Here is a 14,826-nt window from a genome sequence, read left to right as displayed (position 1 = left end):
AAAAAAAAAAAAAGGAAAAGGAAAAATGAGAAACAAGGGGGAAAAAGAGAAACAAGGGAGAGAAAAAGAGAAACAAGAGGGGGAACAGAAACAAGGAGGGGAAAAAGAGAAACAAGGGGGGAAAGAAGAAATAAGGGGGAAAAAAGAGAAACAAGGAGGGAAAAAAGAGAAACATGGGGGGAAAAGAGAAACAAGGGGGGGAAGGAAAAACAAGGGAAAAAATAAAAAGAAAAAAGGTGGGGGGGAAAGAGAAATAAGGAAGGAAAAAAGAGATACAAGGGGGGAAAAAGAGAGCAGCAAGAGGGGAAAAAAGAGAGCCAAGAGGAGCAGCCACTGCCCACCCTGCAGGGACAAGGAGGTACTCACTGGCTTTCTCTGTCCGTGCAAACTGCCCTGCCACCAACCACGACAGTGCTGTGACAGCTGCCAGGGCTCCTATATGCAAGAAAGGGGCTGTGGCCTGCAGGGCACAAGAACAGGAGAGGAAAATGTGATTAAAAACACCCCAGCACCTTGAAAATGTGTTGTTTTTGCAGGGTCTGTTTTTGCTATTGCTTTCTTCCAAATGCTGACGTTGTCTCTGGCTTTTAGGCTGCTCTGAAGGGAAGGGAGGAAAGCTCTAATCCCCTTTTAGGGGAATTTCTCCCTCAATAACACAGATATTTGGGAAAAGGGCTGCTGGAGGGAGTCCAGAGGAGGCCACAGAGCTCCTGCAAGGGCTGGAGTCCCTCTGCTCTGGAACCAGGCTGGGGAGTTCACCTGGAAAAGGCTCCAGGGACAACTTATTGTGGCCTTTTAGGACTTAAAGGGTAAGAAAATGTGGACAGATTTTATTAGGGTCATTTTATTATGATTTTAAACTGGAGTAGTCTAGGTTGAGACTGAAAAATTTCAGGATGAGGGTAGGGAGGCCCTGGCCCAGGGTGCCCAGAGCAGCTGTGGCTGCCCCTGAATCCCTGGCAGTGCCCAAGGCCAGGCTGGACAGGGCTGGAGCACCCTGGGCTAGTGGAAGGTGTCCCTGCCCATGGCAGGGGGTGGGACTGGATGGGCTTTAAGGTCCCTTCCCACCCAAACTCTTCTGGAATTCTCTGAACACACAGGACTGTATCAGCAGGGTGCAGCACCATGACACAAAGCTGGAGATGGATCATCTGAGTCGTGCTTCTGCTCTCCAGTTCCCTGCCTAAATCTTAAAAATACCCCAATAAAATGAAACACTTCTGAGAAATGTTAGTCACTTGTGTGAATGCCATTTCCACCCCCTGCATTTGCATAGTTTGCATACTCCCAAATACACGTCAGTGGTCACCTCTTAAGCAAAATGGGGAAAATATTTTCGGATTTCTTTTTTTGAGGAAGAGGTGAAAAAGCAACAGAGAGCAGATCTGTAAGAAATTTAATTTGTAGGTATTTTCCTTTCATACTTTTCTTGCCCTGCAAGACACCACAAGTCTTCCTTAAAACAATTTTCTCATTGCCAAGATTTCAATCTGGGCTGTGACAACCATCAAGACAGAGTTTCACCCTACAGAAATACATAAATCCCATGGAATTCAGCTGCACTGGCCCCTTTCCTCCCCCCAGGGAAGCATCCATGCAAACAACTTACCTGCAGTGAAATAAAAACCATCTCCCACTCATCATCCCAAAGCTGTGCTATCGATGACATGGTCACCACAGTAGTTATCAAGGTTGTCACCAGGCCAATCTGCAACAAAACAGGAGGTATTTACAGGCTGGGGACTGTGGCTGTTATAAAAATTAGGTTGGGATATTTATTATAGGTTGGGAAATGGAGAGAGAAAAGCTTTGCATGTAATAAAAGGTCTGAAAAAAGACTCACGGGGAAGGAGGTTGGGCTCATGTGTTGTCATGTTAGAACAGCAGCTGGGGCTGGGGAAGGGACAGTGGTGGCATTGAGGTGACAGACCTCAGCCCCCCAGGACCTCCCCCTCTCATGGGAGCCTTCAGAGGTCTGAGCAAAGCAGTCAAAAAGAAAACACGACCTTCATGGTGAAGGTAAAGAGTTCAAACCATGGAAAAGTGACACAGAAATAACTCCAGCTGCAAAGACTGGAAATCTGGGCTGCCTGTCTAAAAATAATTCCCCACTCTCTGCCTGTGTCTGGTATTCATCCTCTGCTGTTCTGCCAGAGCCAAAGGATGCTGCTGCAGATCCAAAATCTGCAGGGGAGACTTGGCAGAAAACTGATCCTCAGAAATGAATGGATCATGTCAGGTGCACAGGGCTCCTCCAGGACCATTTCAGGTTTAATACCTAGAGCAACAAATAAAATCCCACATTGCCAACATTTACAGAATCTCTTTGGTACATGTAACCAGGATTTCTCTTTCTAGAGCCCTAATTCCCCTTGGTGTGGCCATCCTGTGTGGCACAGAGGTGTCAGGACACAAATCTCCACTCCTCCCTCCAATTTATTGCTTCTTCTCCTGCCCTCACACTCATCTCCCACTTGGCTTACATGCCTCTGCACAGAATTACAGGAGAAAATTGGAAGGATTTGGGTGCTTTGCCCATACCAGCCTTTCCCACACACTGTAATCTATATCTGAAGTTAATTCAGATCTAGATTATAGTTCCAAGAAAAATATTAACTTATTCCAGCCTTGTATCTCAACCTCCTTAGGAAGCTGAGGGAGGTGTGGGGAGGGGAGGAGATAGAGCCACACATCTGAGCTGTGATGAGAAGGTGGCTTCTTGGAAGAAGGGGAGGAAGGGTGGGAATCCAGAGGGTAAAAGTGATCACCAACACATCCCTGTTCTGGACTTACTCATCTAAGCCCACCAACATATCTGAAAAATACCATTTTCCCTGATAAAGAAATATATATCAGACTCAAGAACTGATCATTTATTTTGCAGCAGCAGTCAGACAGTCCCTGCCCCCTCTCTGATTGCATCCTCTTCCTTTGAGGAAGCATAGTTTCTATCATCTCTAAGGGAAAGAAAAAAAGGAAAAGAAAGGAAAAAAGGAAAAGGAAAAAAGGAAAAGAAAAAGGCAGGGTGGGGAAGTGTCTGCTGTCCCTGTCCTGGGAGGTTCAGGCTCTGATCCTACATCACATGCAGAATTTCAGGAGGAGCTGGGCATTGGCAGATTTAGCAGACTGCCAGCTACAATGGGATCCTGCCAACCCATTTTCTCTTCCTATGCACCTTTCCCCTCCCTTTCTGTGCTCCCAATATCTTTCCTTGTGTTTCACAGCAGTGTTTCTTAAACTGCTTCACACACAAATCCCCTTGGGCCCAGCAAACCTCACCCTGCACACCCTCAGCTTCAACACCTACATCTCCTTCTCCCAAGGCTTTCCCAGCTGGTCCTTCCAAGCACACTCTGAACAGCTTCACCTCTGCTCAGCCCCTCTCCAGGGCTGGGGTCAGCACAGAATGGAGCCCCAGAGAGGCTCCTGGAGCACCTGAACTGGGACTGAATCAGGATGCTCTAAGCACTGGTGTCTCTCCATCTCCACAGCAAGGGCCAAAAGCATTTCACCAAATTCTTTGCCCCCAGGCTCTGATGGCCTCTACTGAGCAGTTTGCACCCATGCACCACAGACATTTCACGCTTTTCCCAAGGACACAGTGACAGAAGTGCTACCCCCTGCCTGCTCCTCAGGCTCCAGCATTCCCGAGATCTGCTCCCCTTGGAGCTGAGATTTACCTTGTGCAGCCAGTGCAGGTTCATCTGCTGTCCCACAGCTATGTGACACAGTGCCAGGATCTGGGAGGGACAAACAGAGTCAGACAGAGGCACATCACCACCCTAAAGGGTTTGAGCATGCAGGGACGGTGCCACCTGGATGGACACCTCCCTGGAGTTCCCAGCACCCTGGGACACAGGGAAACTACTGCCACTTATGCCCAGAAGTGGAAACTGGGCTATACCATGGGAAACAAAACTGTATTCCTCCTCTGAGGACATGTCTTTTCATCATCTGAGCTCAAAGACCATCAATTTCTCACTTTTGATTTTATGCAACTTCAGGCTAAGAGAAAGAGAAGGTGAGAGAAATCACTTCTCAGAGAAAACTCCTCAACTTGTAGATGGCCTGAGGAGCTCGTGGCCTTTTTAAAGCCAACACACAAAGCTCTAGGAAATGGGATTTCATTCTACTCACCAGTAACATTGTGATGTAGGTAAAGCCAGCAGCAGTTGTTACAAGGATTGGAATGGACCAGTCACTCCAATATCCCATTCGGTTATATAAAAACCTGGGGGAGAAGTGGGAAGGGCAGACTAAGAAGGGATTCAACACCAGAACAGCTCCACTGGGGTTAGACAAGACTTTAGAAAACTTTAGATCTTTCTCTAGAAAAGAGATAGGCAGCAAAAAGCACAAGTGACAACCCAGCGCTTTAATCCCTTATGGAAATTATCTGGATAGAGAGAGGCAGAGAAACCCCAGAACCCTTCTTGCAGCTTCTGACAGTTCAAACCTCACCTGGATTCAAATTTCTCCTCTGGATTTTTAGGAAAAAAAACCAAAACAACATCCCTAAATTGGCTTGGATCAGGGTTGACATTATCTCCATGCAAGCCCTTTGGCACAGCAAGGACATGATGGTTCTGGGGTGGAATTAGCTCATTCAATAAACTGGCTGGGGTTTTTTGGGGTTTTTTTTGGCCTTTTTGCCTCTTGGTTCTTTTTTTTTTTTTTTTTGGTCACAGACAGAAATGCTGCATTATATAAATGCAGGTCAAAGATTCAATCTCTTCCCCAGCACTCAAATCCAGCATCATTCATCAGCCAGAACCTCTGGTCTGTTTGGACAAACTCTGGGGTGATTTTTGGGGCTGTCCTGTGCAGAGCTAGGAGCTGGACTCTATGATATAATTCAGGATATTCTCTGATTCTCATTCTGTCCAGGAGCAAAGCTCCCTGTGGGACCTGGAAAGCAAATCCTTGGGCTCAACAGGAATGGCCCAGGTCCAGGTTCTGCTCAGGGAGTCAAAGAGCACAAACCCAGAGATCTGCAGGGATCCAGACGTGCTGTTAGAAAAAGAGAGGGAAGAAAGGAAGGAGGGCTCCTCTGAAGTCTTTGCTGATGCCACCACCCAGAGCTTCCTTAGCTCTCAGGCCATTTAAGCTTTTGTTCTGATGTCCCTTCAGTGTCCCTCTGAGAGCACCAGGCCTTCTCTTGATGTGCAATGACTGTTTTAAACTGCTGGGTCCATGGTAGCTAAGGAGCAGAGGAGCTTTCTCCAGAACCAAGGAAGAAAACATTTGCTACACAGACTTGAATTTTATGGTCCTGCTCCATGGGGAACACAGGCAGAGTCACAAATTAGAGCATCCCCCACAACCTGCCTGAGCTAGAGTGAAGCCTTCTGGTGCAGTGCAAACCTCAGACAGTGCAGAGCTGAACTGTGATGCAATCAAGTGTAGACACCAAAAAGGAAAATGCCAAAAGCAATAAATTAAAAAAAAAAAAAAAAACTGTAGAGGCACAGAGCACCATCACTTACAAGGACCTCAATGTTAAAAGCCTGAAGCAATACATGCTGGCCCACAGTTTTGCCTTGTCCTCCTAAAACCCATTTCAATCCCAGAACAGCCCTTTGGTCCTTACAAGTTGAAATGACCTAACTGCTGCCCAAGCTGCCCGACACACAGGTAAAAAGATGAAAAACCTCCTCAAGGGTGGCAGAGGCAAAAGACCCTCAGAGATTTGGGTTGAAAAATCTCCTCCTAGAGGGTGGTGCAGAGCTGGAACAAGTCCCAGAGAGGAGGGAAGTCTTCCTCCACTCCCTCTCCACCTGGTGAGACAGGCTGAAGGTGACAGGAGCTAGGAGAGCTGCAGGGATGAACTCTGGAGGGCAGGAAGAGCTCATCAGCTCCTCACCAATATCACAGCAACTCCTCCTCCCAGCTCCTCTGGAAAACCCTGGCTTGGTGTACTAGCTTGGTGTGCCATGCCCCAAAGAGCCCTTCCTATCCTCTGGGGGAGCTCCCAGCTTTCCAAGAAATCAGTGGAGCAGAGAGGAAGGCAGCAGGAGCAAGCAGCAAAGAAATCTTGTCCAAAAACACCACCCAGAAGTGACAACGACAGAGGAACATCAAAGGTGCTGTTTCTAAACGCCAGGACCTCACTTGTGCCTCATCAGCAACAGGTTCACAGCTCTGCTGGGAAGAAAATGATGCTTTCAAGTCCTTCTCACCCTGTCTGGCCCCAAACTGCTCTGTTTTCATGGAGCCCATGCAGCTGTGCTGGAAGGGAAGGGCCAGGCTCAGCCTGCACGGACCCAGTGGAAATTATTTCTCCCCGTGCCTGGAACTGGCATGGCTGTAATTAAAGCCTCACCCTGTGTTCTCCTCCTCCTACCCAGCCTTTCCACAGCTGTTTTCCAAACCCTGCTCGACCTCTGGTGGCGTGTGGAGCAGGGATCCAGCTGGGGTTACAGCACACACAGAGCACTGAGCCATTCTCAGCACTGAGTGGCAGTGTCTGAAATGCTGTTTGCCATCCACAGAGCCTCTTCCAGACCTGTGCTGCACAAAAGAGAATCCTTTCCCTCTTGGGACGTGCTTCCAGCACCCTGGCTTGCATGGCAGGGACAGGGCTTTGGGCTGCAGGTGACATCTGGATGTGTTAAATCCCAAATGCCTCTTGCATCCAGAGCAGACCTGCACATCTCCCCCCGTTCCTGCAAGAATATTTGGGAACCCAAAACTTGACAGCACTGCAGCTGCAGTGTCCATTCCCAGCATTCCCAGGGCTTTCCTTCATTTCTAAAGGAATGCTTTTAGCCCTCTCACAACTTTGAGCTCAGACAGAGCTGGTTTTGCACTGGAGCAATCACATCCTTTACTGAGGGTACAAACTGAAGAAGAGGAGGGTTCCAAAATACCACTTTAAAAAAGGCATTTTTATCATGCTGCTGTTACAAATAATACAGAACCATAGTAATGGTTTCACTTCACAGTGTGGGTGTGAGCAAAGAGAAAAAACCCATTTTCTCCTGGGAGGAGCCAGCTCACATCACCATGTTGGTAAACACTCTGCCTCACACAGCTCCAGCATCCAAAGCAGATGATTTATTTAAGGGATCAGCTCCCCACTGTGCTTTAAAATACACTTTACATTTTATGTTTGACAAGAAGGTGATGTCAAAGCAGTTTGGTTAGAATACAGCCCAAGGTGCTGTCAAAATGTTTTAAGATGCTGCCGATAATAAAAGGGAGAATAATTTCCAGCACTGGAAGGCAACTGGCAACACCCTAAATTCCAGCACATCCCACTGCAAAGCTCCTTTTCAGCTCCTTCCAACTTTGTATAATATTTTCCACACCCATGTGCTTCAGGCTGAATTTTTGCCATGGGTATTTTGTGGAATAGCTGCAGCCAAATTGCTCAGTCACTTTCAAATCCAGCCAACCATCAAGATAAACAAACAAAAACCCAGCCACCAAGTGGAGATGTGAGGCCACGTTACAGCTACACATAGATCAGGCAGAAGGAGCTCTCCTTGAGCCCCACTCCCCACCCCATTTTCCCTTTCTCATCATTACAGTCCCATCCAAAGGATCCAGATATATCCAAAGCTGCATCAAGCAGGTGCATGATGGCCAAAACCCCAATTTCCTGAGGGAAGCTCTACTCACCAGTTGATTTCATTGTAGTCATTGTGAACTTCCCACCAAAAGTAAAACCACACCAGGGTGAGGAAGAAGGATGAGGTGAGGATGAGGAACCAGAGGCGCTCCCACTGTGGAGGAAAAGAGAAATCAGTGTCAGTAGAATCCCATTTGGTCCCAGCTATGGGCATTCATTGGAGTAAAGAGGCATTTCCAAAGGCAGATTTGGAAATGTTCCAGATTTCCCCAGGTCTGGGCAGAGGGCTCATTTATGTAGATTCATCTTATGGAAGGCTGGAAGAGCATTTCTCCAGCTGCCAGGGGAGAGGGGACATTTCTGGATATGGAGCTGGGGTTTTGTTTGGTGAGGGGTTTTTGTTGGTGGTTGTTTAGGTGGGGTTTTTTTTGTTTTTTTGAAGCAATTGTTTAATTAACTTTTCCATTCTCATGCATCTTCCCCTCCTCTGGGTTTAGCCTAAATGAGTAGTTATCACATGGTGAAGATTACACAGCAGATTAGGGATGTTCCTACTCCTTATTCCTTCCCCTGAGGTGCTCAGATCCTGCAGAGCCAAACCACCCATCCCCAAAATTTATTCCTTCCCACCACCACATATTGCAAGTGTTTTGCAAACAGACCACACCAGCACCAACATTCAGCATGCAGGAGCATTTCAAATTCTACTCAACACACACACACAAAAGAAATCCCCCAAATAAATCTGTTCAGTGCCCCTGCTCCAATGCCATGGGTAAAATCCCAAACCACAAGGACATCAATCAGTGTCTTCAAACTGCCTCTCACCAGCACCATTTCCATGGGCTCCTGGTTGGTTTTTACTCCTTGGCCTTAAACAGTCCACAGGTGTTTTCATTTCAACACGGAAAACACTGAAATAAATTCTGCATGGAAAATATTCCAACAAATCCTCTCTTCCCACAATGAGCAAGGAAGGATGAAGACTGGAAGATACTATGAGCAACTCTGCCACTGTAATTCCCTTCCAGACCCTGAGCACACATTGATTTTTTTGGAAAATGCTCTTTTCTCTGGTGAACTCTCCTGGCTTTTTAATTATGCAAAACAATGTAACCAATATAGTGACAATAGAAACATTAAAAAATACTAGGTTTTGCCTCTCTTTCCATGGGAAGGGCTGGAGTTATCTACTTAACTGTGAATTATTTTTATAATTATTTTTAACTGTGACTATTTTTTAACGTGCATCACCCTGGATACTAATCCTGTGATACAGCTCCTCCTTGTATCCTCCATCATAGAAAAAAAAAGCCAAAATAAAGCAATAAAAAGGGTTGGAATTATTTCATTTTTGCTGTGCCAAAAATGATGTTTTCTGCTAGAAATTCCAAATTCTTGGCTGTATAACCCAAATCAAGACATCCAATTTTGCCCAGAAAAGCCAGGGCTGCCCCTGGATCCCTGGGAGTGTTCCAAAGGATGGACAGGGCTTGGAGCAGCCTGGGATAAGGAAGGTGTCCATGGCAGGGGTGGCACTGGATGGGCTTTAAGGTTCCTTCCAACCCAAACCATTCCCCTCCTTCTGGATGCCTTCCACTCTGCACATCCCCAAGATCTCAAACCTCAGTTTCCCACTGTTTTTGGGATTTTCTCTCCCCCCTCTCCATTTGGGTCTAACACCTCCTTGCACATATAAGTTAAATATGGGTTATATTCCCACATATATTTGGGGTTTTCCAAGGCAAGGGAGGTTTTAGGTACCTTTTATGCCAAAGACCAACATTTCTACAAAAATCCCACCCTCCAGCCCTTTAAAGGTCACTCTGGGCTGAGCTTTGCTGATATTCATGCACTGGATGACACTGATTTGATAAACAAGCCAAGGAAAACATTTTAAAACCTTTGAGCTCTTCCCCCTGTATATATAAAGATAATTCCCCCCCTTATTTACAGGCAGGCAGCAGAGCTTGTGGCAAGCTCTCCAAAAGCTATTTTGGGTCTGTCCTTGAGGGTGCCCTTGCCATGCCTTGCTGGTTTTGTGAAAACCCAGGCAAATTCTTCTGTCTCAAGGCATCCTTCAGTGAGTTCAGGCACATTTCTCAGTGGGTTTTCAGAAAAAACACAGAATATTTGATCTTTAAGGTCCCTTCCAACCATCCTCTGATTCAGTGATCAACAGACACAATCAGAAGGGCTCCAAAAGGAAATTAATGACAACAGAGACATTCTACCAAGTTGTAGATTGACAGATTTTAAAATTTTCATTAAAATCATAGAATCCTTAATAACAAATAAATATATAAATCAGTGTTTCACACACATTCTCCACCACTTTTGCACATCCCCAATCCCTACACTGTTCCAGCTTCACGTTAGGGGTTTTGGGGAAAAAAAAACAATCCACATATTAAAGGAATTTGCTGCAGAAGAGCCAGTGTTTGATTCATTTGTGACACTGGCTCATGGATTTTACCCACTCCTGTGCTTGAAGATTTAATCTTGTTTAAAACAGCACTGAAATTCATATCACAGGGGACAGATTTTCCAATTTAGGGATTAGTTTTGGTTAACTGAAGGCTCTGCCAGTCTCTTTTGCTGCAACTCCCCAAGCCACACAAAGCATTATTTACTGCAGTGCACAGGAAAGCAGAGAGGCTCAGGAAGTTTATTTTATTTATTGCAGGATCTGTGGGAGATGTTATGAGGTTTAACTATACACACACTCCCACCAACCCCTCCTACAAGGACTTTCTCAGTTCTATATTAGAAACAGGAATTTCTCACCTATTTCATTCCAGATGATCACACATATGCCAGGAGACACCTCCCAGCATGGTACCATTTGTGAACTAAAAAAATCCTTTGACCAGGAAATCCAGGCTATCTAAATTGCCTGCTTTCCTCCTAAAAAGCAGATCAGCACTGTATCAGGATTCAGAGGGTGATTTGAACTTAGAACAGATAATCAACACTTAAGATCTTAAAAATCAAGACTGCCCAGAGTGAGACTGCATTGATCTGAAGTGGTTATCACTGCATTTACAGGTGCCTCTCTTCCTGAGGTTAATTCTATTAATCAGAGAATTAGAAAGGCTGGAAAAGAACTCCAAGATCATAAAGATCAACCATATAATTAATATTCTTCATATTATATATTTAGAGTAGTATAATTAATATTTATATAGTGATAGGATATATAAATAAATTCAATATATTTATAATTAACATTGATTTAAATTACATAATTAAGATGGCTCTATCAGAAGTCTGTCCCAAACCCTGCCTGAGTCTTGCAGGCAAAACAGAGGGTTCAACATGTGAGACCATATTCAATTCCTTATTTTTCCCACATACAGTCCCCAGGGCTGCTGAAATGCTGCACCACGAGCTCAGCTGTCCCCTCACACTCCCTCTGGACCCAGCTGGGAAGCAGGGCCAGGACAACACTCTTGGCTCCAGGTCTGCTCCATGGAAGCCAAGGAAATGCAAGGCCAGAGCCAGCTGATTCCCTGACAGAGCCAACAGAGCAGAAGGATTTTTGCTCCAGAGAAGCTGCTGGAGTGACCCCAGTTGACAGCAGTCCTGAAATGCCATCCTGCACCTGTGCTGCTTGCTGGAGTCCTTCTCAGCTCATCCCAAGCAGGATTAGCATCCCTGAGATCCACCTACGTCTCCCAGCCTTGGGATGAAACAGCAGAACCCCTTCCTAAGCAAACCCACGCCTCCAGCATCCTCCCTGGCACCCAGAGAGCTTCAGAGGAACTGGAAGGAGAGAAGCCTGCTTTGAACTGGGAATGGGCCTGAGGAAATGCCTCTGCTGGATGGATTATGGCTCCATTCCCACAGGGATGAGCTCACAGCACACATTCCATCTACGTAGGTGAAGCTGGGTCCCTTCCAGGGTGTGCATCCACAGGAGCTTTCCTGTGAAGGAACCCAAATGCCACTGCTGGAGTGTGCTGCAGTTCATTCCAGCACAGCTCAGAAGGGAACAGATGGATTTTATATTCCCTCCTGGATTCACATCCTCGTGTGAGGATTGGCTCACAACAAACCCACTGTGCCCAAAGCTCTCCCAGAGCAGCTGAAACCACAGCACAGTCTACCTAAAAGTTCCACCTAAAGAGAAAGATTCCACCTAAAGAGAAAGAAAGATTCCACCTAAAGACTGCATCCTAAACACAGGGAGGAGGTTGTGGGTGCTTGGAATTGAGGAGATCCACCACAGAGCAGATGGATCTTATTCACTTAAAGATATTTTCTTTAAAAGACTGAGACCTGGAGAACATCAACAGCTTGGAGCAAGCTGGTCTGGTGGAAGGTGTCCCTGCCCATGGCAAGGGTTAGAAGAAGATGATCCCTAAAGTCTCTTCCAATCCAAACCATTCCGTGGTTCTGTGAACTCTACAAGGAGCCACCACTGAGACTGGGCAGAGGAAACAACCCAAAGTTGTGTAGAAGTTTAAATCAGATGAGTGCAGCTATTGGGGCACAATTTTATTAAAAAAAAAAAAAGGAAAAAGGGGAAAAAAAGAGTGGAAAAAAGGGAAAAAACTGTGGGGGAAAAAAAAAAAAGAAAAACGGAGGAAAAAGGAGTAGAGAGGGGGAGGAGGAAGCCGACCCTCTTGTTTCTGGAGCTGCCAGTCATCCACCAGGAAAAAGGCTCTTATTCAAGCCAAAGTGCCTCTGGGAATTCATGGCTTCCAGTCCCTGTGGAGAACCCTACCCATTCTCTGTCTCCTGAGCACAGTGAACCTCCTGTTCATTCATTAAAATAATGAAATAACTAAATAAAAATCTAACTAGAACAGGAAGAAGCTGTCTTACCCCTCCTCTCCCCCTTCTTTTTTTTTAATCAGAAAAACTCCAGTTTTGAAAAACAGAAGCCTTTTAGAGAAAATCGAGTATTTTAAAGCAATTTCTTGCTGAAGGGCATCTTGGCTTGAGGATGGAATTTCTGCTGAGAGGAAACTGGAAGGAGCCTGAGCCCTCCCACAAATCTGGCAGCACATTGGGCAGGGCATGCACAAGCAGATGGAAAACAGCAGCACATGGATCTTACCACACCAACAAAACCCAGTGTGGGAATCTTCCTCCAGCTCCATACTTTAAATCTCCCCGCTGGAAATTTTATGTGCAGACATCATTCAGAGATATCCAATATAACCACACCTTGAAATTTGGAAATGCAACAAGGTCAAAAGGTGTTTTATCTCCCTGCAGTGCATACCATCCTTGTGTCCCTAAATATCCACCAGCTCAGGCACCTGCCTTTAGCAATTCAATGGGTTTTTTGAGGGGTCAGTCCTGAACAATTGCTCTCTACCTCAGGAGCAAATCCAGGAGCTGGAGCTGGACTGAGCACCACCACCATCACTCAAGTGTGTTTTCAGACCATTTTAATTCACTCCTGGATGCAACAAAGAGTTTATTAAGGAGTCTGCACTCCAGACATTTTTTCTGGCATTTTCAAGAATCAATTTGCTGCAGGCATTTATCAGTATTAGTTTGGAGAGGAAAGGAGGAGAGGTAACATTTATCCAGCAAATACAAAGGGAAAACTGACAGCACAATTCCTCATTTCGGGATTACCCAATCAGATCTTGTCCAAACAAACAAAACATTATCTTCAAGCAAGTTATTAAATCATCTCTGAGGATGAAAGATGACTCCATCTCCTAAGAGACCCAGAAACTGAGCATCACCAAGAACAAGTGTCAGCTGGAGTGTTTTGTCAATGGGAACACTTTAGTTCCTAAGGAGAAATTACAAACTTTCCTTATTAACTCTCAGTATGTGAATGCAGAGTCCTTAAAGCAGTGGCTTGTACTGAATTCCCACCCTCCTCTGGCTTCTGCTCCAGGGTCTCACCACCACCCTCATGGGGAGAAATTTCCCTTCTGTCCAGCTGGAATTTCCCCTGATGCAGGTTGTGCCTGCTGCCTCTTGCCAAGGGCCATCCTGGCTCAAGTTCTCCAGGCCAAGCTGGACAGGGCTTGGAGCAACCCGGTCTAGTGGAAGGTGTCCCTGCCATGGCAGGGTGTTGGAACAGGAGGATCTTCAAGGTCCCTTCCAACACCAAAAAATTATGATTCTGTGACCTTCTCTATCCTCTCCTTAGTTGCTGGGAGCAGCAAAATCCTCTCTTCCTACCTTCATCTGCATAACGCCAGCTCTCCACCCCTCCTCCCCTGTTCCTGTTTCAAACAGTTTGGTGGCCCCAGTGGGTTCACTTCTGTCAGTTCTATGGCTATAGGGAGCCCTCAGTGCTCAGATGAGTTTCCTCAAGTGTCCCTGGAGAGGAAAACCCACATCCGGCATTGCCATTATTACAGCCCAGGGTGCCATCAGCCCTCACTGCCAAAAGCACATCCAGCAGCTCCATCTGGCACTGCAGAGGGGCAGAACTAATGGAAAGCACCTTGCACCCCAAGGATTTGAAGCATTTAAGTGAGCAGATCAATAGACTTGAGTAGCAAATAATGGCCTCACAGACCTCACGCACATCCAAGGCGCCTGGGCTGAAATTCCCTCACCTATGGCTGCAGAGGGATCAGGCTTTCATCCCTCTCTTGGACTGAAGATTCAGGAACCCAAGGGAGCAGGAGGAGCCTGCAAGACCCCACAGTGCATCAGGCAGCTCCCACAGGACTTTGTAACCTGTCCAAAGGCTTTGTTTTCTCTCCATCCAACAATCGTGACCATCTGGTGCAAAGCTCTGCTTGAACTCCTCCTCCACCTCTTGCTTTTTACTCCTCATCCTCAACTCTCTGCTTTCCCCCTGTCTTGGCTTAGTACTTTGTATTTCATAAGGAATGGGACTTTCCCCAGTTGCTACAGCCCTCCCCAGGAAGGAGAGGGAGTGACTGGAAGGATAAATTTGGGAGCACAACCAATTTGAGCCAGTCTGGTCACTTCAGAAACACTGCAGAGGTTTTTTACTCCTTGGTAACCCCCTGTGGTCTTGCATAAGAGGCACCTGCCAATCATTAAAGAAATGGGCAGAAAAAGGAAGAAATTGGGTCTGGCAGACAATGGGTCTGAAGCAAGGAGCAAAGAAAAGAAGAGAGAGAAAGAGAAAGAGAGAGAAAGAGAAAGAGAGAGAAAGAGAAAGAGAGAGAAAGAGAAAGAGAGAGAAAGAGAAAGAGAGAGAAAGAGAAAGAGAGAGAAAGAGAAAGAGAGAGAAAGAGAGAAAGCCCTGCTGCTGTGGCTGCTGAGGCTTCAACACTTAACCAGATGTTTCCTAAAGA

The 14,826-nt window shown here is 46.1% G+C and overlaps 1 protein-coding gene across 4 annotated transcripts in view; it reads right to left on the bottom strand.

Annotated features, from left to right (window-relative positions):
* The window catches only part of GDPD5 (glycerophosphodiester phosphodiesterase domain containing 5), a 116,192-nt gene that overhangs the window by 21,250 nt on the left and 80,116 nt on the right, over positions 1 to 14,826 (bottom strand). For all 4 annotated transcript variants that reach the window (XM_066571857.1, XM_066571856.1, XM_066571860.1 and 1 more), the window contains 5 exons: positions 7,624 to 7,727; positions 4,138 to 4,231; positions 3,681 to 3,740; positions 1,610 to 1,708; positions 367 to 460 (listed from right to left, as the gene is read on the bottom strand). In XM_066571857.1, coding sequence (XP_066427954.1) covers positions 367 to 460; positions 1,610 to 1,708; positions 3,681 to 3,740; positions 4,138 to 4,231; positions 7,624 to 7,727 — 451 coding nt within the window. The remainder of the gene's footprint in view (positions 1 to 366; positions 461 to 1,609; positions 1,709 to 3,680; positions 3,741 to 4,137; positions 4,232 to 7,623; positions 7,728 to 14,826) is intronic.

This window comes from Molothrus aeneus, chromosome 2, assembly GCF_037042795.1.
Source record: "Molothrus aeneus isolate 106 chromosome 2, BPBGC_Maene_1.0, whole genome shotgun sequence".
In the NCBI taxonomy this organism is placed as follows: domain Eukaryota; kingdom Metazoa; phylum Chordata; class Aves; order Passeriformes; family Icteridae; genus Molothrus; species Molothrus aeneus.
Note: the sequence above shows the minus strand (reverse complement) of the source record. Positions and strands in the feature narration are given on the sequence as shown.